The 23,690-nt window shown below is 53.2% G+C and overlaps 1 protein-coding gene across 1 annotated transcript in view; it reads right to left on the bottom strand.

The window, feature by feature from the left end:
• Positions 1-998: 998 nt before the first annotated feature.
• Positions 999-23,690, bottom strand: part of CHAT (choline O-acetyltransferase) — a 48,855-nt gene continuing 26,163 nt past the window's right edge. The window contains exons 7-14 of the mRNA XM_040242843.1: positions 17,649-17,818; positions 15,137-15,237; positions 13,701-13,829; positions 10,988-11,110; positions 7,962-8,106; positions 7,747-7,809; positions 3,534-3,671; positions 999-1,866 (exon numbers count right to left, since the gene is read on the bottom strand). Coding sequence (XP_040098777.1) covers positions 1,597-1,866; positions 3,534-3,671; positions 7,747-7,809; positions 7,962-8,106; positions 10,988-11,110; positions 13,701-13,829; positions 15,137-15,237; positions 17,649-17,818 — 1,139 coding nt within the window. The 3' untranslated portion in view covers positions 999-1,596. The remainder of the gene's footprint in view (positions 1,867-3,533; positions 3,672-7,746; positions 7,810-7,961; positions 8,107-10,987; positions 11,111-13,700; positions 13,830-15,136; positions 15,238-17,648; positions 17,819-23,690) is intronic.

Raw genomic sequence — 23,690 nt, forward strand, 5'->3', positions numbered from 1 at the left:
CCCCATCTCAGCCCTGCCTGCTTCTATGTTAGTCAAGGGCAGAGAGCTCGCACAGTGCTCCAAAGAAGAGACACCTTAAGGGTCCCTGGGCCACAGTGGAGGGTGATACAGAGCAGGATGGGCAGGTCGTTGCCTCATGTCTTTGCGGGAGTAGAGGGCTTTTCTTTTTTTAGGAAAACCCGCAGGAAGCACGGCAGAACTCAGTGAGATAGGAGCCCAGTTCTGCACCTCCTCTGGACAGAAGCAGGCTGCCTTGGCTATTAGCAGTTTTGATTTTTCTGGTTGCTTTCCCATAAAAATATGCCCTAGCAGAAAGTGCCTCTCACATCTCCTCCATGATCACTGCCTCCCTGGACATTCTCAGCTCAGTTCTGTGGACTCTTGGCCCCTCCATCAGGGCTGGCTCTGTGCACAGCCATTCCCTCCTCCCAGCCCCTCTCCTCACCAGCTGTGTCCTCAGCCCCCAGGCCGGTGAAGAGCTCTGATTTGGGCTCCTCCACATGCATTTTAGTCCCAGCTGTCCAAGGACGTCCAGCTTAGGCCACTGAGATCGTATTCTGAAATTAATGTCACAGTGCTTTTCTTAAAAGGCTCTCTTAAGAATGAACGAAACAAAACAAGTAAACAACAGCAGCAGAAAACCCCTGAAGCATCCTGCTCTCCTCCTAAAGGCAGATCACCGATCAGGGCATGTTTCTTGTGAAGGCGAGTGGGAACACAACCAGAAAAAATGCAAGCGGCAGGATCCCTGGGGAGGTGGACCGGTCCCTGCCAGGCCCCCAGGGAAAGCAGGGAGCAGCAGCTACTCCAGGGCAATGGCAGACCATTTTCTTCCCCTTTCAGAAGAGCCAGACCAGATTTTCTGAATTCAGTGGAAGGCTGCTTCCGGGAGGCAAAAGGAGAAATGTGTTTGCAGGCCCAGATCACTGTATTTTAAATTAACTTGGGCTCCGTGTGTGTGTGTGTGTGTGTGTGTGTGTGTCAGGGCTCTGTGTGTGTGTTGGGGCTGTGTGTGTGTGTCCGGGCTGTGTGTGTGTGTGTCTGTGTGTGTCGGGGGTTGGGTACTGCTTTACAGGAACACGTGTCTCAGGGCGGGTCGCTCTGAATGCTGTGATCAGACTGCTTTGAATCTGAAAACAAAGCCCTCTACTCCTCCCCAGGAGACACAAGCAGTGACCTGGGGTTAGCCTCTTCCTTCACGGTTCATTTGGGTACTCTGCACATAATAAGGTGACTCATTCTTCCACTGGACATGCTGGGTCCTGCTGGGAAGCACACGCCAACACTGAGCTGCTGTGGCCATGGAGGGAAGTCAGTGGGCTTCCCCATCTCACCCGGGCCACCTCAGAGCCAGGCTGGTCTTACTTCCCAACATACAGGCCCGAGGACACCTTGATAAATTCCACGATGATTCCCCATGAGGGATGCACTCCTCCTGCCAGTCCAGCTCTGTGTGGCGCCTCAGTGTGGTCTGTGTTGGGTCTGGAGTTATAGGGAAGCTACAGAAAGCTGTGGTGAAGGCTGGGCGCAAGGGGTTCGGCGGGGTCTGGCAGCTGCAGAATGTCGGGTTGAGGAGTTGAAAGCTGGTGGCAGCCATCAAGGTTGGTGCCCCTGACTGGGCCTTGTTACTTTTTCCTTTGTTGCCGGTGACTTGCCTGTGGCAGACAGTGGCAGACGGCAGAGGCGTTTCATTTCAAGGAGGCTTCCTTCCACAGCTTTTGCAAATTTGGTTGACGACGTCTCCTTGCAGTTGTGGAAGCTGGAGATGCAGAAAAGGATGCTCTCTGGCTGGGGGTTGTAGCAGGCACCGTACCCATTGGGTACCACAGGGCCATAGCAGCAAAACATCTCCATGGTGGTGGGCACCTGGAGGAGAGGACAGGTCAGAGGTTGCTTGTTCTGAAAGTCTGCTCAAAGCATGACGTTCTAGCAGTCCAGGGGCCTCAAGGAGATATTTGCTTCTCTTTGACTATTTCCCACCTGGGTGTGTGACTGAATTAAGCACATCAACTGATTGCTTCATCATGGATGGCCACATCCAGAGTCATCAAAACAAACCCATCTAACTGCATGAATCAGAAGAGAGGCCATGAGCCCCTCCCTGGTGTGAAATCTGCTCTACTCGTGGAGTTGGAAGCTCCCAGAGTGACCCGGTGCTGGGCCGAATCTCTCCTTCACCTGGGGGCTGTTTGAATCACCCAGGCAATCAGAGCAATTTACTAAATGGCACCCTGGTGGCACCCAACAGTTAGATGGCTTCCCAGAAGGAGTAATTTATGAACTGGAGGAAATCTGGCTCCTCTCTTCTGTCGATTTTTTCCCACATCCTTAATTACTGTCAGTATTGCCTGGCTGGCCTGCTTGCCTCCCCACAGCCTGGTCACGCACAATTACCCAGCATCGGGCGTTTCAGAGATTGCCATCAACTGGAGTTTTTAGTTATGTACCTGATACATTTTGAATTCAGAAGGCTGCGATTTTGTAATGCGGATCACAAGCCAAGAGAAAGTGCTTCTGAAGGCACTGAAACCATCAGTGTTCATTCCAGTTGGAGAAAAAAAATACCACCACACCCTGAATTAATTGTATTAGCTGGCTTCAGGGGGAAAATGGAACACGTTCCAGAGCAGGTGCAGGGCGGTGTGTGTTTTGAACCCACAGGCCTTCAGAAAGGACACTGGCCCTTTTAATGGGGCAGAACAGACCATTAGTCTTGCTAATAGAGTCATCTCATTGTCAGATAAATTTGCCGTGCGACAGCCGAAGGCCATAAAGCGTTCGAAGCACTTTTTGCCCACGGATGGTTTCCTGAAGAATTTATGTTGTTCTGTTCTGCCCTCGTTTACTCACGTCTGCAAGCGCACTGCCGTAATGACAAAGCGAAATTACCGAGTGGGCTTTTATCCTCAAACACAGCTTTATCAGCCCTTTTTATTGCCCACGTTCTGCTTTTCGCAGATGAGGTGGAGTTTTAGTAAACTGACATTTGCAGGGCGGGGTAGAGGGGATAGGTATTTTCTCTTCTAAATGGCTGCCTTTCTCTAACAGATCGTGTTCTGCTTTTGTGTCAGCGGTCCTCCAACAGAACAAGGTTGTAGCGCTGGTTTAGGAGATGCCGGAGTGGCCCCTTACGATGAGGTCTGTGACCTGCTTGGAGGACCCTGTCCATGCCAAGCACTGGGGTGTGGGCTTTCTACCTACATCATCGCATCTGATTGAGCCAGGACTTGCCTCTGGGCCCGTAGGACACCGCCTCTTGGGCAACATTGGAAGAAGGAGCCTAATGGTTAGGGCACCAGAGTGGGTATTCTCCCATCCTGTGCACCTCTGCTCAGGAGGCGTTTGTGATTGTGCGCATTTAGAAGGTGGGGAAACAGCACTCAGAGCATTTCGGCCCTCTGCTGAAGGGCATGCAGTTCACTGGAAGCAGAGCCAGGGCCGGGCTGATCCCAAGCAGCGGGCTGTAATCACTCAGCTTGTGAGAAAGCCCACTGCCTCCACTAAGTGCTCTCGAGTGCTGGCTGGGGCAGTACCTGGCTGGTGGAGAGCACGAAGCGGTTGCTCATCAGGTACGTTTCATCCGTGAACATCTCGGGCAGCTCCCCGCACACTTCCCGGGCCAGCTCCCGCAGCCCCAGCAGGTGGTTGTCAATGGCCATCCCTGTTATGGCCTGGGACAGAGAGCAGGGCTTGAGGCACGCGCTCCCCTCCTTCCCTCCTCCCTAGGCTGCGAAGCTCGGGGGGCCTCTACTGGCTCTGGCCCACCCAGTGCTTGCTGTGGACCACGTCCGTGTGTGGTGGCTGCCCAGGACCAAGCACTCTACCTGGCCTCTGCTCCTTGTGTACTTCTTCACACCCGGGATAAGCCAGAGCAGGGAGGGTTCCAGATGAGGACACCCGAGTTAAAAGCCGGTGAGTCTGACTGCCCGCCCCCCAAGAGCATGGTCCCTGCCGATGGTCAGCGTGTATAACCCCTCATGATCCAAGTGGAAACAGCAGGGCTGGCTTGGCCCTCCTGGGCACCCCTTCAGGAGCAGAAGCTGGGCAGGAGCACAGGTGCTGCCTGGAACCCATCCAAGCATGGGTAGGGGTACCCCAGGCTGTCACTGGGTGGGCTTTCACCACAACCAACACTTCATCCTCCAGCAGGAGCCCAAGGAATGAGGGGCAGAGGGTGCTGCGGTGTCCTTGAATCCTGGCTGGTATTTCACAGGCTCAGAATCAGTTCAACTAAACTGGACTCATAATCTAAGAGCAATTTTGAGACAGGAGCTAGGCAGCTTAGCAGAGGCTCAGCTCACATTTTCAAGGGTTGTTGGAGGAAAGAAAGGGTCTTTCTTTTTGTCACAGGTATTTGAAATCTTATCAAAGGATAAGAGAAGAGCAGTGGAGACTCCTATGTAGGAGGAGCTGAGGGGTGGTGGTGTGGCTGGAAGGGGACAGTGGAGCCAGAGCAGGCACAGGGGTTTTGTGCAGCAGGCTCAGGGGTTTTGCACGGATTACATGTTTGATTGGGGCAATTTGTGGGGCCCGATTTGTGAGACATAGAGGCCTCTTTCTTTTAAAATAATTTTTAAATTTTATCTATTTTATTTTCGGCCATGCTGCATCTTCGTTGCTTTCTGTGGGCTTTCTCTGGCTGCAGGGAGTGGAGCCACTCCTCTTTGTGGTGTGCGGGCCTCTCATTGCGGTGGCCTCCCGTGCTGCAGAGCACAGGCTACAGGGCTCATGGGCTTGGGTAGCTGCAGCGCGTGGGCTCAGAGTTGAGGCTCACGGGCTTAGTTGCTCCACAGCATGTGGAATCCTCCCGGACCAGGGATGGAACTCGTGTCCTCTGTATTGACAGGTGGAGTCCTAGCCACTGTGCTCCCAGCGAAGTCCCTCCTCTGGCCTCTTGTAATAACCTCTGGATCAACATCAGGGTAACTGTGAGTACCTCTTGGCGGTTTCACGGTTACGTAAGATGGCCCCTTAGCTGTTAACGCCCCACACAGGTGCAAATCTAAGACCACAGTGAACTTTGCTCAGGTTCACAAGGTACATTCTGGAATTTGACTGCTGCTCTCTTTCAGTTGAGAATGGATGCGTGAAGATGACTCAGGGGCCCCAGTCTCTCCAAACACACCTAATTATAGGCTGGAAAGACATGTTATACAATCACCACTCACTCTGGACATGCCCTGTTAGGACAGAGGCGAAGCCCTGTGAGACGGGCCAGCTGTGAAGCAGACGCGCGTCCAGTTCTCAGGTCACTGCTGTCTGACGGCTGCTCTGTGTGGATTATCAGAGCAGCCACACTGTCCAGCAGCCAATCCACCCTGGCTCTCACCGTCTCTGAAGCTAGTGTAGCAACTGGGGTTGATTCAACAGACTCTTTGGATCAGAGCCATGAGTAGTAACGAGCAAAACGACTCAACATCCAGTCTTTTGTTCATTCAAGAACCTTACCTGCATGCCTACTATGTGCCTGAGAAGCTGCTAGAGAACAAAGCAGCCGCAGACTCGGCCTCATGGAGCCTTGGGTGGCGTGGGAGACATATCAGCCAATCATACAAATAGACCTGTGATCATCAGCTGAGGAAACACTAGGAGGGAGACGCACACGGCGCTATGAAAGGACATGACCGTGTGTCTGGACCACATCTGCCCCTTTCCTCGGAATTTCCTTTCTGCATAACCTCCTCTACCAAACACACTTGCCAGACACAGGGAGGTTTCCAGGTTTCCCCTCCATCCCTTACCCCGCATCTCCAGCCAGGGGCCTACAGAGCATCCTACGCTCCTCTCCCCATCCCTGCTCTCTTTCATTTAGCTGTTTTCACCAACTTAAATAGTTAACACAGCAGAACCCAATGGCAATGCTTTGGAGAATATTTTCCTAAAATTTTCATAAAATTTTAAATTATTATCAAAGTTGTATATTTATAGTTTGAAAAAAAAAAAAAAAACCAAATAAGCCAAAGACTTATATGTCACTTTGCCAGCACTGAGCCCCACTCCATAGAAGCAATCACTTGGAGCCCTGTTAGCGACTGACTTTCTTAGTTCAGAATAACATGCAGTAGACTGCTGCTACTGCATTTTTCAATTTCCTTATTCTAGAAGATGAAACTTTGGCTCTTTGATACCCTCCTTCCCAAATATGCTTCCACTCCCCTATGCTTCCAATAGAGTTAGATCTGAACTCCTTGTCACTTGATCAACATTCAGTGTTTACATGGCTATAATTATGCAAGTATTCACAGCTGAGTCCTGAGTGCGTTAGGATTAGATTTCCTTAATCAGTTTTTTTTTTTGTTCCCTAGAATCGACAGTTTGTAAATGATTAAATCATGATTTTCCCACTTGCTTACCTTTCTATGTATCTACAATTTATTGATTCGTAAATCTTCAGCCAGAACTGTAAAACTTCCCTTAATGCATAAAAATGTAACAGATAATTTATCAGCTTAATTTCTCCTTTCACTTCTTGCTCCTCTGTGAACTGACTGTTCCCTGAGTCTGCTGAACAGCTATCAACTTGGGACCTCCCTTTGCTCTCATCCTTCTCCTCGACCTCTTTCTGGTGTTGAATCTTCTGATGTTTAAGTCTACGATTTTCTTTGTGTTTTATTCCTTACGTTAGTGGTCTACATCGTCCAATAGCTTTACTAGAAAGAGAGCTTAATGAGGAAAAATTGTAAGCCCTTGCCTTTGCATGTGCTGTTCCCTTCTAGGGCCATCCTTCCCGTCTACATCTACCTGATAAACACTTCCTGCTTTAAGTCTCATATGAAGCACTACTTCCTCTGGGGAGTTCACTTGGCTTTCCCAAGCAGAAGGAACTTATTCCTCCATGTTCTCTGCTACTTCCTGAAATATTTAAGGCCTCTTTTCCCTACTACATAGTGAAATCCCCAAGGATAGGGCTCCATTTTTTATTTGCCAGCACCTAATACCTTGCCTGGCATAGAGCAGAAAAACAAAGGATACCCACGGAAGACATGAGAGCAAGCTTGATTTTCCCCAAACAGAACAAACAGCTATTCAGATGAATCAGGGACCTAGCAAGTGAATTGGAGAAAAGCCTATACTGGCTAGTTCTAAAACCCAGATCTGTGTTGTGCTTGCTTTCAGACACACAGATAGTAAAGAAAGTAAAGACAAAGTAAGCTCCTTTTCATAGAGTGTATGATCCTTCAAAGACTGTATCAGAATGAGTCACAATTAATATATTGATCACCAGTCCAAGCAGTAGCTTATTTTTGGTTTGTATACAAATGATGGCTTTGCAATGCTAGAAAATATATTATTTTCCTAACCCAGGAAAGCATTTCCCTTACCATTTCAATTTCATCATTAACTTTCAGCAAAAAAATCTTTTTATTCACAAGCAGTATAAATAAATAAATACATGGAGAATAAGAAGGCAGAAACAGCCCTGGGTGGGGATAAACACTGCCTCACTGAGACTGCATGAACCACAGACTCTGCCTTCTCTTATATAAACTGCAAGGTGCTTTACATGTTGGTGCTATTATTACTGGTGTTGTTTCAAAGACCATTCATTGTATTCCTGTAAAATCCATGTAAAAAGCAGGAGTGCTGTGTTACCCAGCTTTTAAAAATAAGAAAGAGGAGGCTCTGAGAGGCAAGGTGGCCTTACCAAGTCGCTGCTTAGGAAGTGGCCCAGCTGTCACCCGTGTCCGTGCCGAGGCCCCGGCTCTGGGCGCAGCCGGGGTCCTGAGCTCAGGCGAGGTCACTTACCATGACTGTGTACTCCGTCTGGGCTCGGATGGCATCCTTCAGGAGCAGCAGCTTCTCCGAATCCTGTAAATGGACAGAGACACAGTGCACGGGGCTTTAAGAAGCTGCCCAGGTACAGACTAGCCAAAGGAGCTGGGTGTCCCAGGGCTGAGCCACAGGCGGCCCACAGCTGCCCCACTGACCTCCCTGAGACCCCTCAGGCCAGCAAGACTTACCGGCACGGAGGCTGTGTGATGGTCAGCGATGGCTTTCACAAAACGCAGCGCCTCCAGCGTGGCCGATCGAATGTTGTCCACCCGTCCCTCGTGGAACCGGCGGATGGAGGCACTCTCGTAGGTGGGCACGAGTTTCCCATGGAGCCTGCACAGGATGAAGGGGGAACGGCAGACAGCACTGCCTTCTCAGGGAGCATAAATGCTGAAGGAAAAATAGCCTCGCCTGCATGGATTTTTACAGTCCTGCCTTCACTCGGCACAGTCTTTCATTTTAATGCTAATAGAATTCTGGAGGAGATTCCCCAAAGATGAATGTTGGGGAGCCTCTGATATGAAGAGCTGAGCACACTTTCCTGCGAGGGTGATACTGTGTGGATATAAAATATAAGGAAGACATGACTGGTAGCTGTTTTTTTTTAAAGTCCCAATCTGGTGGGAAACCTAGAATTTTCTGCAAGACCCAATGAGTGAGTGATTAATAGCACAGCATGGAATAATTCATCATTCCCACTCTTGAGGGAATCCTGTTTTATTTTAAAAAAATTCAAGCATGACCTACGGATCGTGGCAAGGAGGCGGCCTTAGTGGCTATGGGTGCCAGCTGCTGCACAGGCCCGCCATCCAGGGGCAGCGTTGCTTCCAAAGTGACCCATGGGTGCCAGGGCTGTGTCTCTCCTTCCTCACGCCTGTGACTGCTGGCCCCACCAGCCAGGGCGAGCCTCTTCCTCAGATATGTGAACTGAGCAAGCACCCTTAGGCTTGCGCACCAGGCTGGCAAACATCTTTCCCACCAGCCAGTGAGGCTGTTGGTGTTGAGGGGTCAGGGAGGGGAACGACAGCACTCGGAGAGGGGCAGTGACAGCCCGAGGTCACACCGCATGTTGTGGCCTTGTATCTTGGCCTCCTCCAGGCACGTCTCCCTCGCCCTGAGTGAGTTCAGGAGTGGGGAGTCGAGAGTCTGATTGGGTCCAGTGCTTGACACTGTATGACTTGCCAAGAAAGTGGCATTTCCTGCACTCACGCCTCATTTTCCCCCAAGACTCTGGCAGGGAGCTCATTTCCTGTTTCTCTACAGCCCCTCGGAACAAACATCATGCTGAGCACAAAAGTAGACGCCATCACTGGCTGGTAGCTGATCAGCCCCAATTTAGGCAGCTTCCAGGTTTCTGCTGAATCTAGAAGCAGATTAAAAAAAATTTTTTTTGTTATAGTTGAAACTCCGAAGCATTCATTCCATAGGCAGCAGGTGGTATTTTGCCTATTCAATGAGCCTGGGAGCCTCTGGCCTCGCCTATTCCTGGCCATGTCCAGTGACAGCAAAGCTCCCTGGAGGGTAGAAGAAGGGGGCTCTGTCCCCATCCCCTCTGGGATTTGGATCTGAAGCTCTGAAGTGCCTGAGCGCTAGGGCAGTGGTGTCCCCAGCCACGGCACGAGCAGGGCACTGACCTCATGGCCCATTTCAGCCACATGCCCTCTGAGTATCAGAACGGCATTGACTGCAGTTCCAGAGGCTGGGTCCTTCCACAGCCCAATGCCAGCGAGCTCTACACATCCTGGTGGTGAGCACAGTCCTTGTGTGGGGTGACGTCAACCTGACCGATGACATTCAGAGTGCCTGGACTCCCTTCCCCGTGGGTCACACCCCCTGCGGGGGACACTGGAGTCTGGGATGCCACGCACTCATGAGTGATTCCTCCATGCCAGGGCCTTCTCCAAGTTGCTTTATGCCTGTCCTGATTGCAGACCAAGAGCAGGTTCTGGTGGGGCTGGGGCGCCATTTACTACACAGCAGCTGTGCTGGTTTATGAACCGCTGCTTCTGGAATGCTGGGACCAACAGGAACCAGCCCTGTCTCAAGGAGGCTCTGTTTTGCACTATTTTTCGCCTCTCATAAAAGGCCAGTCTGGCTCCCTACCCTGCCTTCAACTCTTACTCCCAACTCTGCATCTCTCCCCCAGGACAGAGCTACTGCTTAAGGGGTTTTTTCTAAACCACGCACAGACCTGCCCCCCGCCCAGGCTAAAACCCCTGCAGCGTCTTCTCAGGGCTCTGACAGTCCCTGGTGCCTACTCTGCCCCAGGCACACAAGATAACTGAGGACATCACACCTGGGGGAGACACTTTAGAAAACAAAGTCAGCAAATCCATGAGCAAGGGCGTCCACATGCATAACAACTGCCACGAATGAAAAAAGAACGCAGCACGCGGTGAGAGAGAACTGGCGGTGAGAGGCTCCGAGGTGGCCTCTGAGGGCTGGCGCCCGAGCTGAGAGCTGAGCTGTAGGAAGGAGCCGGTGTGTGAAGCGTGGCGGCGACAGGTGGGTAGGCAGAGGTACTGGCACAAAGCGAAGGTCTGGAGGTGGAAGAGAGCTTGCGGGCAGGGCCCAGGGAAGGTGGTTCACAAAGACCCTTTCTAAGCCTGGACTTTGTTCTAAGCATGATGGGAAACCACTGGGAGGGTTCCACGTGGTAGGTGATGGAATCTGATTTGGATATTTCAAAGTTCATGCTTCATGAAGACGGGATTATTGGGGACAAGAGAGGAAGCAGAGATCTACAAAGGCAGGCTAAGTTAACCAAACATCGCGGCGGGGGCTTGGAGGTGGAGGGCAGAGGATGGGGGAGAACTGCTGTGGGGTGCGGGGAATGAGTGACGGGAACCAGTTAAGCTCCAGATGTTTGACTTGACCCACCAGGGGGTGGGCAGGGATGCTAGTTCCATCTCCTTGTCAAGACCAGGAAAAGTGGGTGGAACAGGCCACAGCTCCAGCACCCCAGCTGAGATCAGGAGGGAACCTGACGTTGTCGCCACCTGCCTGGCCTCCGTCAGCTCTGCGTCCCTCCACCCCATGAACTCTGCGCCCCTGGGCCATTGTTTGCCAGCTTTAGGTGACAGGGCCCTTCCGTGCAGCCTGCCCTGGTCATACCCCCATCCTCTAGGCTCACAGAGAGTCATCCCTCCCTCCAAGATGCTTCTAGACCCAAGAGTAGCTCATCAATCAGTCCCCCTGGGCAGGCTGTGCTTACCTGTAGAAGGCCAGCTGGAGGGCCACCTGGATAAAGGCATCAGGGCTGCATTTCTGCTGCTTAATGAATGTTTTCCCATAGTCATCAAACTTATAAACGGTGAAGTCGAGATTCTTTACTATTCTGTGGAAGAAAAAGGAAAGCAGCTTTCACTGCATGCAAAGTAGAATGCACGCACCACCGAGTCTAATGAAGTTTCTCGAGCCTGGTCCATGTCAAAGCAGTAAGGTGTCCAGGACACAGAGACAGGCCTTGGTGTATGGAAGTGGCAGAGGGTATGCTGACCAGGGGGACTCTGAACTGAGGGGGAGGCTTGGCTGGATAGGGCAGTGGTTCTGTACTGGGGGTGGGGGAGGTGGGCCTGGCTGCAGGGAGGGACACAGGGTCATTTGCAAGGGCAAGGAGAACACAGCCTACAGAGTCCTAGAAATTCATTGCCCCCAGAAGCAGGCCTCATCGAGGCCGTGCATTTTGATCTGTTTGTGAAGTGTGTCCAGCATCCCCATGGACTCTTTGGGCCTCCTGGCCATCTTGCCAGACCTGCCAACCCCCCATGTTCAGGGAAAAGCCTGCTTCTCTGATGGTTGGAAGCAGCATCTCTCACTGAGACTCATCCCTGTTGTGCTGTGGGAAGAAAGGCTTGGGGCCTGGCCTCTGGTGACAGTCACCACAGCTAAAGCTGCTCATCCGAGCTTTGTTGGTGACTAAAAATCCATTTTACCCAGAAATTGATGCTGAGCCTCCCGTGATATACCCAGACCTTTGTTGTCCACAAATCACTGTCAAGTAGAAGGAAGGCTCCCTGAGTCCACACTGAGACGGACCTTCAGCACTGGTCTCCCCACTCCCTTCCCCTCGCTACACTGACCAGTCTCCTGCATAGTGAGTTTGGGGTCCGGGCTGATGGCTTGCAGGAGCAACATGTAGAAGGTCCCCATATCTGGCCACCAGCCGTGTGTGTGTGCGTGTGTGTGTGCGCGTGTGTGTGTGCAGAGCCCTGGGTGGGCAGCCCTGACCCCTGCTCCCACCTTCCCTCAGGATTCGGTGTTCTCTGCCTGCCTTGCCTTGAATTATTCCTCCAGTCATGTGAGCTCAGCTCTTGGTTGGTCCATGCCAGGTTCTGAGGACCCAGCAGGACTCGGAGAGGGCCCAGTTCTCATGGGAACTCACCCTTCAGTCTGTCCTGTTGACCCACTGTCTCTGGACAGGCTGAGCGCACAGTCACCGCAGCCACCTGGAAAGCTTCTTGGCCAAGCCCTGGCCCCTCAGACCCTACCTACCTCCCATGGCAGCTCAGGACACTACGGCTTCTCCTGCCTCCCCCCCCACAGGCCTCGCTTGGCTCTTCTGGTCCTCTAGAAAGGAAAGTTGGGCACTTGGGACCACATGCCAGCTGCCTAAAGCCCTGAAATAAGCCAACTCTTTCTTCCGCCCAGGGCTCACCAGCCCACCAACTCACCTTCGCATCCCAAGAGCAGCCCCATGGGGTTGAAATACAAGCACTTGCAGATGAACACCCGAGGCCTCTCTCCTTCCCCCTGGAAAATCTGTCAACACCTCCAGCAGCTCGCTGTGGGCTCACCCTCCCCATCCCTCGGCGTCTGAGTCCAGCCACGCTCTGTCCTGCTCACCCGCGCCATCCTCAGTGTCCTCACTGGTTCCCTGAAACCTCAGACCCTAAATCCTCCAGGGGTTCCTCACCACCACAGCACAGCTTCAGGTCCCCGTAATGTAAGGACATGAAGCTCTCTGCAACGTGCCCCCAGCTTCTCTTTATTGCCCCAGCTCTGGTCATTCTCACTTGCTGGCCTCCAAACAACCTGATCTTATGAACCTGTCTCTTTCCCAGCTGCTGGCACCACGAACTCCTAGTTATCCTTCAAGGCCCATTTCTGCAAAGCCCTCACTCTACCTCCTGACAGAACTCAGCTCCAGTGTCCTCTGTGGGTTCCGGACCAAATACCTGTCTCTGGTTTGGGTGCTTATTGCATCTGACATTTTTGCTTTGGGGATCCAGTTCCTCCACCAAAGTATGGAGGGTGGGACGCGTGGCACCTTGATTTCTGTGTCCCCAGAGCCCTATCGGTCAGAGGCCTGGAGCACACCGGAGCTCTGCACATGTGTGATGAGTGAATGAGAGAGTGAGTGAACGCACGCCTGCTCATTTACTGAATCAGGGAACGAACAGCCAAAGCCCCATCCAGCTGCCAGACCACGACTCCCAGAACGCCTTGCGACCGCTAGCAAGGGCTCATAACCCCCCCGGGACCTCCTGCTGGGTCCCGTTAGGGCTCCTCTTGGGGAAAAAAAAGGCCCCTTGTCAAGTTGCAGTGTAAATTCAAGCAAATTGAAATCTCCTGGATTCAAATGACTTATTCAAACCAGTCGGCAATAACCCCCCTCCCCCGGAAGCTGGCGATGGTTTCCCCACCTTGACTCAGCTAAGTCAGGTGAGACCTGTGGAAAAAATAGATGCACGTTTGCATTTTATGGAAATGAAGGATACTTCGGCAAGGTTATTTCCCCAAGAGGCTCAGCTCCCCTTTAGTTTGACTGCATTTCCATGAGGGGGGTGGGCGGAGGCAGGTGAGGGGAGGCAGAGGAGCTGGGGTCTTTGGAAGCTTCTAGGACACCTTGGCAGCTGGTGGGGTGGGGGAGTGGTATGGTGATCCCCCCTGGAGCATCACCCCCAAAGACCTGGCATTCTCCTTACTGTTGAAGTTTTTCTGCTGAGGAGGCTAAGAAGCCTTGAATTTCCGGGGAGCATTTCCACCTCAGCCTTCTGGGTGCTGGGAGCTCGCTGACCGAGTCGGCTCGGACCATCTTCTTGCTGGTCTTCACCCTGCAGGACAATGGGCTGACCTCCTGTGGCCCTGCAAGCTAGGGGGCCGTGGGCAGCTTATTCTTTGCCCTGCAGTCATGTTAGCTGTTGGAGTTTGGTGTGCCCACCAAACCATGACACAGATGAAAGGACTGAGCTCTGAGAGGACACCCCAGTGAGCGGTCGAGCTGGGTCCATCCAGTTCCACCTGACTGCAAAGCCCAGGATTTCTGTTCATGTTTTCCGGTTTGACCACGCTACACCAGTAACTCTTAAAAACACACACACACACACAACAAAACACTTGGGGACAAATGGAACAAGCAATTTGTGTTTTTCTGTCGATGAGGGCTGGTTTGGGTTTTCAGTGATCCTAAAGAGTCCCTTTAGGGAAGCCCAGGCAGCGCTAGTGGTAAAGAACCTGCCTGTCGATACAGGAGACGTAAGAGTCTCAGGTTTAATCCCTGAGTGGGAAAGATCCCTGGAGGAGGGCATGGCAGCCCACTCCAGTACTCTTGGCCGGAGAATCTCATGGACAGAGGAGCCTGGTGGGCTACAGTCCATGGGGTCACAAAGAGTCGGACACGACTGAAGTTATGCTAAGTCATGACTTAGCATGCACGCACAGAGTCCCTAAATCATGGAGGAGATTCAGAACTTACAGATTCAGGGAGAAGATTCTAGGAGGGGAGAACGAGCAAAATCATGAATGGAGGAAGGAACCCAGTGTGTCCAAGGGACAGAGACGCACTCCGTCTGGCGACCTTGGAAGGTAGGGAGAGAGACCCAGGCTGAGGGGAGAGAGACAGGTGCAGCTCCCCTCTGTGCTGGGTCAATAGTGGGCCCACACCTGACTCCGGACGAGTAATAGACATCGACCTGGGCTTCCCTGGACCAGAGCAAATGTTCCCTTAAAGCTGAGAATTCTTGGCCAAATGTTGCCCTGCTGCTGCTGCTGCTGCTAAGTCACTTCAGTCGTGTCCGACTAGTAGCGACTCCATAGACGGCAGCCACCAGGCCCCTCTGTCCGTGGGATTTTCCAGGCAAGAGTACTGGAGTGGGGTGCCACTGCCTTCTCCGAAATGTTGCCCTAACTGTGCTAAACTTGTTGCCCAGTCTGCTCCTTCTGTCCAAGCTCGATAAAGCATATGATGTTTCATTCAAGCTGTTTTTCAAATTCGCCTTTTGCTAGGACACATGCCAGACTAATGCAGCCCCTCAGTGGCCGCCCACATTTTTCCTGGCCTAGCTTGGCCACTGCTGGGCAGTCTGGCTTTGCCTCCCGTGGCTGCTCAGCGGCTCAGGAGGGGCCCTGCCCCCAGACTCACATGTGCTTGAGCAGATGCTCCGTGCACTGCACCAAGACGATGCCGTCGAAAGGGGAGTGTTCACACACCACGCCACAGGTGCCATCTCGGCCCACCACGAACTGCAACAGCAGAGAGAGGTGAGCAGGCCTCTGGGTCAATACTCCACACCAGCCGCTTGGCTCCAGGCCAGGACCCCTGTATCGCTCCCACCTCCCCCACCTCTCAGGGAGACCTTTTCTCCAGGCGCACCAAAGCACATCACCTCCTGAAAAGAACACAGTCGCCATGGCCCGAGAATAGAGGAGCCTCAGGACAGCTCTAAACTGTGTGACCTCCTCCCAGAAATGCCCTGGGCATGAGGGCACAGCCCCCAGCTGCCTGGCTCAGGCAGCCTGGCGATTCCTAAGAGCTCAGCCGAGGCTGCGTGTGCTCTCCTCAGGTCCTGGGCAAGCCCCTTCGGCTCCTGTTAGCCCCGCTTCCCCTTCCCAGCGCACATCAGGGCCACCGCCCGGCTCTGCTTTGTGTCGCTGTGTTCTGATGGACCCTGTGTGGCTGGCCACCCCTGATATTATCCCCAGGACCTAGTGTCCACCCCAGGGCAGGTGCTTAATGACTTCTCTAAATGACTAGTGAAGGATGATGACCCAATTTGGGTGGCATGCAGATTCCCAGGGAGAAATAAAATATCTCGTGATAGGAGTGAAAGAAAGGTGTGTCAAGGATGGCCCATCCACTGCTGCCTGGGCTTCAAGGCAGGATCCCTGATTCCAGTTCTGTGGTTACTTCCTTCGAGCCGGGAGAGCTTTGACAGGCGCATCAACGCTCTGGCTTCAGTTTGCGCTCATTTAAAATGGATCCAATAAGGCTCAGTTCACAGGATCAATACAAGGATTAGAGAGACGGTCTATGTAAGGCCCATGGGAACTATAAAGGTTAATCATGATTTTTCCAACTATGCAAAGGCTGGATTTAGCTGACTTCGGAAAGGGAGATGCTCAGTGTGTACAAAGGTCCTAGCAGGAAATCACGGAAAGAATGAGATCTCGATTCTAAAAGCATAACCTGAATACAGTCAAGCTGCTTGAAGTCCACCTCAGCACAGCATTACACTCCAGAGGTACGAACCCATCATCCATAAGCAGAAAACCAACAAGCCAACAAATACACAAGCTCCTGAAATCTACATGAGACCTTCCGGGGAACTGTGGCAAGGCACACCTCTGAGCCGACTCCCAGCCTCCCCCAGTCTCACAGTATGCCAGCTCCCAGAATCGTTACCCCTTTTCTTCAAACAAGCACACTTCCCACAGAGTGTTTCTCCAGGCCTGTCCAGGAAGGCTCTTTTCTCTCTCTTCCCCATGCCCTCTGCCTTTCTGTCCTGAGACTTGCTCTCAAACCTTTCCATTTAGGTTCATGGAGCTTGTTGGGCTTCTCCAGCTCCCCTGAGAATCTGTCCTGCCTGCAAAAAAGAGCCCGGAAGTGGGCTCACATAAGGCAGGAGGGGAGGGTGGGCCCACTCACACATTAGTGCTTTCCTGTTCCTGTCACTAAAAATAAGGGTGGAAAACAGCGCCTTTTAAAAACCACCACCAAAGCTTACTATGTTTCAGGTCCTGTACATCCATTATAGCATTTCATTCCCACAGCGGCTCCATGAAAGATTGCAAGCCATTAACACCACTGGTGGAGGCTAAATAGCCAGTACAGCAGGGAGAGAACTCATCAGAAATAGCAGAATCAATATGCAAACCAACAAAAGGGATAACCTGCAGAATGTAGGGGACGGAGAGAGAGAAAAATGAGGGAGTCTAGAGAAGCTTACCAGTGGGAGCTGAACCAAAACCAGAGCGACGCTACACCACAACATAAACATGGTCGGGTACCACTTAATACAGCCATGTGAAAGCGTCGGAGCTTTACAAACAAACAAGGTTCGACTCAGGAGCAGCGTGCTGGAGAAAAAGGATGGGGGGCGGGAATGAACGGCCCAAACTTCACCCCCATCTGTGTGAGCACTTTCCTCCAGGCCACAGTGACGTCATGTGAATGAGACATCTGTGAATGGCTTTGCCTCATTTTATGACTCTTCCTCTGTGCTCATGCTGGGCTGCCGTACTCCTCGGGGATGAAGGGAGGTGTGTTGAAATGTCGGGGCCAGGGTGACGGAAATTCAGAAACACTGCTGTCTTCGGGCATCAGATGTGATTCTTGATGAATGCGTTGAGGATTTGTTTGATGGGAGTCCCTGGCAGTGTGGGATGGAAAATGGAGAGTGAGCCCCAGGTCTAACCCAGAGGCCCCCTAGGCTGAGCACAGGCTGCAGGAAAGTCAGGGAGTTAGCACTAGGTTTGGCCACTTGCTCCCGAGAAGAGTTCTGGCCGGTCCAGGGGCCAACACGAATAGCACATCTCCTTGGTTTCCCTGGCCCCACACGCAGCATCCTGGGTGGGCGGCAGAGGCCACTGAGTGAGCCTGCTGGACGTGAGCACGGGGTGGCCCAGGCCACTGGCCATGCCATGGGGAGGCTTACCTGCAGGGACTTGTCATACCAGCGGTTGGCCCCGTTCTTGCTGCAGCCCCCGCCGTGGAGGAGCTGGAGTGCCCGGTTGGTGTCACTGAGCTCCATGCCCCCGGGGGCATCCAGGCACACCAGGCAGAGGCAGCGCTCGATCATATCCAGAGAGTCCCGGTTGGTGGAGTCTGCAGGAGGGGCCAGCACGGCTTGACTTAGCAACTGCCCAGCCCTGAGCCTGGGGTCCCTTCTGCAGAACCCATACCATAGGCAGATACACATATGGACACCCAGACCTTGAGCCAATCCTGAACCCCCTCCCCTGTACTCCAGGGGGTGGGCTGGTAAGTCCAGGTTACTGTCCTGAGCTTCAGCCCCGGGGGTGGCACACTCCCAGGGTCCCTGTAAGAGTCCTGCCCTCCAACTGTAGCCAGTTCTGCCCCAAGATGTGCAATTACTAGTCCTGCCCGCCAAGATGAAGGGGGTGGTATGGGGTCTTCCCCAGACGCATTAGACTCTCAAGCCAGGTTGTGTCAGAGGAGCCCCAATTCCCCCATCCAATGGCCCCCTTAGAGGAGCCCCAATTCCCCCATCCAATGGCCCCCTTAGAGGAGCCCCAATTCCCCCATCCAATGGCCCCCTTAGAGGAGACCCAATTCCCCTATCCAGTGGCCCCCTTACTCATACCTGCCAGACACGTCTGGCACATAGGCAAGTTCATTTGTCCTGAATTGTGATTTTCAAGCATCAGTTGCCAAAAAGTTTTAATTAGTCAATTTCATATGAAAACTGGGAGTAAGGAAGTGAGGGTGTTGCTCTGCCAGGTCACCCCTCACCCAGCTGTTGCTTCTGTGCGAAGGGCAGGTGGAAGGGCCAGCCTGGCCCTGAATCTGTAGCCGGATGAGCCTACTGGGGCAGTTTCAGGCACGCAGAGTTCATCAGGACAAATAGACTAGAGGTCACGGAGTTGTACCAAAGACATGTCACTGAGAGAGCCTGACTTCTCCACAGGGGACAGTGGGCATGGAGTTTCCTCCAAAGTAGAGCCGGGCCAGCCAGATGGGCTGCCCCAGGCAGCTTCCTCTCTTGAGCAGAAGAAGGTTTGAAAAGCCTGCCCGGTGGACCTCACTATGGCCACAGCTGCCGTGACCGTGGGGCCAGATACCTTTTCTCCCAATCAGGAGTCTTTGCTGTGACTGTGTTATTTCTGCACCATCCCACACAAGCGCTGGGGCATCAGGCCGGATGGTGAGGGCGGCCATCGCCCAGGCATCCTGACCTCTGGGCCAGACGGGGTGCAGGGTTACACCCCTCCCCCAGTCCCAGTGTGTTCCAGGCATGAGAAGATGCGTGCGTGTTATGTGGAGGCAAAGGAGCATTACATGGCATACTCCAATGCCCACACCCACCTTGGTCATAGCGCACCTGGTCTAGCTTGGCACACAGATGAGCAGGACTGAAGCTACACTTCCCAGCTTCCCTCACAGCTGGGGAAATCGTGTCTCAGTTCTGCCGACAAAAATCTAGAAACACCATCTGACAGCTTTCAAGAAACCTCCTTAAATACAGCGAGCACATTCTCTTTGCTCTTTTTTCCACCTTCCTCGGTCCTGCTGCCTGGATCACAGGTGTGGTGGCCAGAGCCCTAGCCTCCATTCTGGGCCAGGAGGATGCAGGCCACACCCTCGGAGTGCGATGGAAGAATTCCAACCATCTATCAGCTCTGGGGGGCTCGGTTTGAGCATATATGCGAGAGACGGAGAGAGAGAGAAACCTCTGTTGTCTTAAGATACCGATGTTTTGGATTTGGGGTCACGTGTGACCAATTCTAATACTGATCTTACACCGTGTAGTGATGCTGAATTTGCTTCCTCACGCTGCCGGGACGAGCTGGAGTTGAGAAGCCGTGCCCTTGGTCTGCCGCAGTCTTCCCACTTATTTAACTCTGTTGTGTCTGCAGATATTTAAGGCCCCTGTCCAGGATGCCATTCTCTGTGTCAGATAGAAACATTCTGGGGGCTGAAGAGCCTTCCAAGAAGGCAGCTGGTTGAGTCAGCCCCCAGCTCCCTCCTGTCCTAGCGTGCAGGCAGGCCTCTGGGCGGCCCTGGTCCTGGTCCCCGCCCCGCTGTGCTCCCCTATTCTGAGCCGGGTATGCAGCCCCCTGCTTCTGCAGCCACTTGCTCCTCTCCACTCAGGCTCTTCCCCTTCCCTTTGCAACCCCAGGGACTAAGTCTGAACTCCTCTTTTCAGAGCCTATCCCCCATCCCACCCCAGCCCCCAGGTCTGGAGCCTTCTTTCTCTCCAGAGCCTTAAGCTAAGAAATGTACCCATCGTGTGCCACAGTCATCTGGAAAATGCCTTCCTGAAGTCCAGGGAACGGGTGGGAGCAGGTGTGACTTCCACACCCTGAGGCTCAGATCTCCCCGCAGCCTTCGTTCACCAGCCGGGTCCTGCCCGTGGGTTGAGCCAGGCATAGCAGCACCTTCTCCAGTCAGGGGGCAGCTGCATCCACAGTGACGTGCCGGTGAGGACCACGCCTGGGGCCTGCCCGTCCTTTCCTCTGTCCAGCTAAGGGCCTGGAGAGGCCATCGAGGAGGTCCTGTCTGCTCCTCCCTCCTCTCGGCTTCATCCCGGGCTCTCTGGGCTGCTCCCCGCTCCTGGCACAGGCAGCCTCGAGAGAGGTGACACTTGAGACCCTCCCCTGGGGCTCTTAGCACCTCCTGGGCACACAGATGCTAAGGCCACTTGAGCAGCCCCTGCTCTGCCGGGGTGAGTTCTCCAGGTTCACAGACGTCCACAGACGTCCTCCAGTGAAAGGACACTGTGGTCCTTATCATCGCCTCCCTCCCTCCTCTTGCACATCCTGGGGAAGGAGAAGTCTCTCACGCTGGCCTTCCACTCTGAAACGAGGCTGGCCAGCAAGCCAGCCCCTCCTTGGGTCTTCCTCCCCTCCCACTCGTCTGGAATATGGATTAGGGGAGCCCTCTGTGTTCAAGATTCTTCTTGATCCCTATGTGTCCAGAGTGACTCATCACCGTCCCCTTGGCCTCTTGGACTTTCCTGCCTCCTCTGATCAAGGTGCAGGCTTTGGTCCCAGCCCTGGGGATTAAAAGTTCAGTGAGACTCCATTGTGGTGGACGGTGTGGGTGCGGGGAGGAAGCTCCCGTTCCCCCTCCCTTGAGAGTGGTACAGTCCCTGCTCTACACTCTCCAACCCGAGTGGACTTCTACTGCCCACACAGCAGACTCCCAACCTCAACACTGCCCTCTGGACCCCGTGGATCGCCTGTGCCGCCCCACAGGGCCACCTCCTCGGAATCCTGGCACAGACCCCATAGGAGTTCCTGCCGCTCCTGGATACCTGCGCACACCCATCCCCTCAGATCTTGCAGGCTGCCCCCTGGGTGGGAGCCCTTCTCCCTCTCTGCCTATCAGAGCTCTACTCATCAAATGCTCCTGAGATCCCAAACCCTATCACAGTGTGGGCCCTGCGTCCTGTGTGGGTGAGAGCAACCCAGAGGGCTCCTGCCCCGCCCCGATCGCCCCATCCCGGTAACATGCTGGCTCGGGCGCCTGCTCAGGGCAGACAAGGACCCTCTGCTTGCCAGACTGGCCTCACATAGAACCTGAGCCAGCACCAGACCAGTTATCTCTACACCCACTGCCTCCTACCACACAATGAGTGACCTTACAGTGTGGGACCCTGTAGCTGCCCCAGACCCCAGCCACTGACCATCCAGCCCTAAGATCTTGATCTGGCCACCTCCTCTCAAGCTTTGAGCTCACAGAGAGCAGGGCCTGGTTCCCTGGCTTAGGTGGGCACAGGAAGTGTCTGTGTCTGGCAGTGGACTTGAGTGTGCGTGGACAGCTGGGGCTGAGATCTGTGGGCATAGCTCAGACTTCCAGGCCCTTTGGAAGACAGGAAACCACTACCTTCGGTGCAGGGAGTTTCACAGGATGAAAGGGGTGGAGGAGAGATGGAGACAGGAAAGGGATTCCTAACCCTCCACAAGACTCCCCCACCCTGGCTCCTATTGGAGCCCTTGCCAACAGCCATGGTGCCCGGCCCTGCACTATGTGTTATTTTGGGGGGTCCTTGGGCACAGGGTGGCTGGTGACTTCAGAGCATAGAGAGGCCTTGGCCAGGCCTGGGTCTGATTCAAAATAGGTGGAGAGGAAGGAAGGAACACATCAGGAAGGAAGTAACAGTGCTGGAAAAGGCTCTGAGGCTGGGCAGCAGACACCCAGGCTGGTGAGTGGAGCTCGTCAGCGATGCCTAGCCGCTTGGGGAGGGCCTGGGCCTGGGGACCACGGGCAGCCCCAATGCTATACACGTTGGCCTGGGTCTCAGTGAGGTCTGAGAGCCCAGGCTTGGTATCTGCCTATGAAACAGCCCCAAGGGCAGTGTGGAGTAGGCAGGCTTCAGCTCCCTGGGAAGCCCAAGGCAGGCCTGTCCAGATCAGAGCGTGGGGGGCAGGCCTGATGCAGCCGCTAGGCAGAAGAATGAGGGTTGGCACCCTCCTTTTCAGCTGGGTGACTTGAAGGCATAAAAGGACAGCTCCCTGGGCATCAGTGCTCCAGCCACCTCCAGGCAAGACAGAGGGACCCCCGAGGAGGGGCTGAACCATCACCGCTGCATGCAGGTCGAGCAGGACCCCGGAGCTCAGCACCACTCAACAGGAACCAGGTCCTGGCTCATTAAACAGAGTGAAATGGGAGCAGGACAGCAGAGCCAGGATGCCAGGTGGCCTTGCAAATGGACTCCCTGCATACAAGCAGCTGATCGGTCAGACGCTGACAAGTTTATCGTGCAAGGCAGAAAATGAACTACATCCAAACTCATCCACCACGACTCTGGCCCCAGTGTAATGGAAACATGGGGGGGTGGGCCGGAGGCACACGGCAGGAACCGTTTGTCTTGTGACATCCTCATCGAGCACAGGGAGGCTCGTTTAATGTGGTAAATCAATCTTCCTCAAGGAGCCCCTGCTTAATAGGTAGAAGTCAGAACTGAGTAATAGGAGGAGCTTGCTCTGCCACCCACGCCTGGGGAGTTGACAACTTTGGTGATGCAGAAATTCCAGAGGCCAGGAGGCCTTAGCGGACCCTAGAGCTTCTACTAGAGGCTGACAGTTTCCAGTCTGCGACTAAGGTGAGCGAAGAGAAAATGAACCTAGCGTCTCTGCCTTTGGAGGCCTGCAGACCTCTCAGGTGCTGGTCCCTAACACACCCACCTGTGCACACGCACACACACACACGTAACTGTCTCTGGGACACTTGCCTTCTCTGATCTAGTCCCTGGGAAAAAGACCCATATCAGGCTCCTACTGCCCTGCCTCACATAGTCTGGGGAGGGGAGGCACTGGGTCCCTTTCAGATACTTAAGAGCTTCTAAACATTTGTCACGCACATCTAAGCATCTTTACTCTGCAGACAAAGGAATCATAGCCCCTTTTGGGAGGAAAATCTGTCATCCCACCTCTCAAATCCTTCTCTACTCTATGGCTCATGGTGATCTTTACACTCCCAGCCCCTAGAGGCTATGAGGATGCCAACATATATATTTCCAAGCTATATTCTATCTACAAGAAACTCACATCAAACATATGGATCTTGCAGACATCAAAAGGATATTAAGAAAATACTATGAACAACTCTACAGACATAAATTTGACAACTTGGATGAAATGCAATAATCACTTAAAAATTATAAATTACTACAATGCACAAAAAATGAAACAAATAATTTGGAGAGCCCCGTAATTATTAAGGAAATTACATTTGTAAGTTTAAAGTTTCCCCTCCTCACCAAAATCTCCAGGCCCTGATGGTTTCACTAGAGAATTCTACCAAACATTTAGGGAAGAATTAACCCCAATCTACACAATTTTTTCCAGACAATATAAGAAAAGCAAACACTCCCCAATACATCTTAGGAACCCAGTGTTACCATGATACCAAAACGAGATAAAACGGTACACTGCCCCGCCCCCCATAACCACACACACACACACACACCACACACACACACACACACACAACCACACACACACACACACAC

Source organism: Oryx dammah, unplaced genomic scaffold, assembly GCF_014754425.2.
Source record: "Oryx dammah isolate SB20612 unplaced genomic scaffold, SCBI_Odam_1.1 HiC_scaffold_6, whole genome shotgun sequence".
NCBI classification, from domain to species: Eukaryota; Metazoa; Chordata; class Mammalia; order Artiodactyla; family Bovidae; genus Oryx; species Oryx dammah.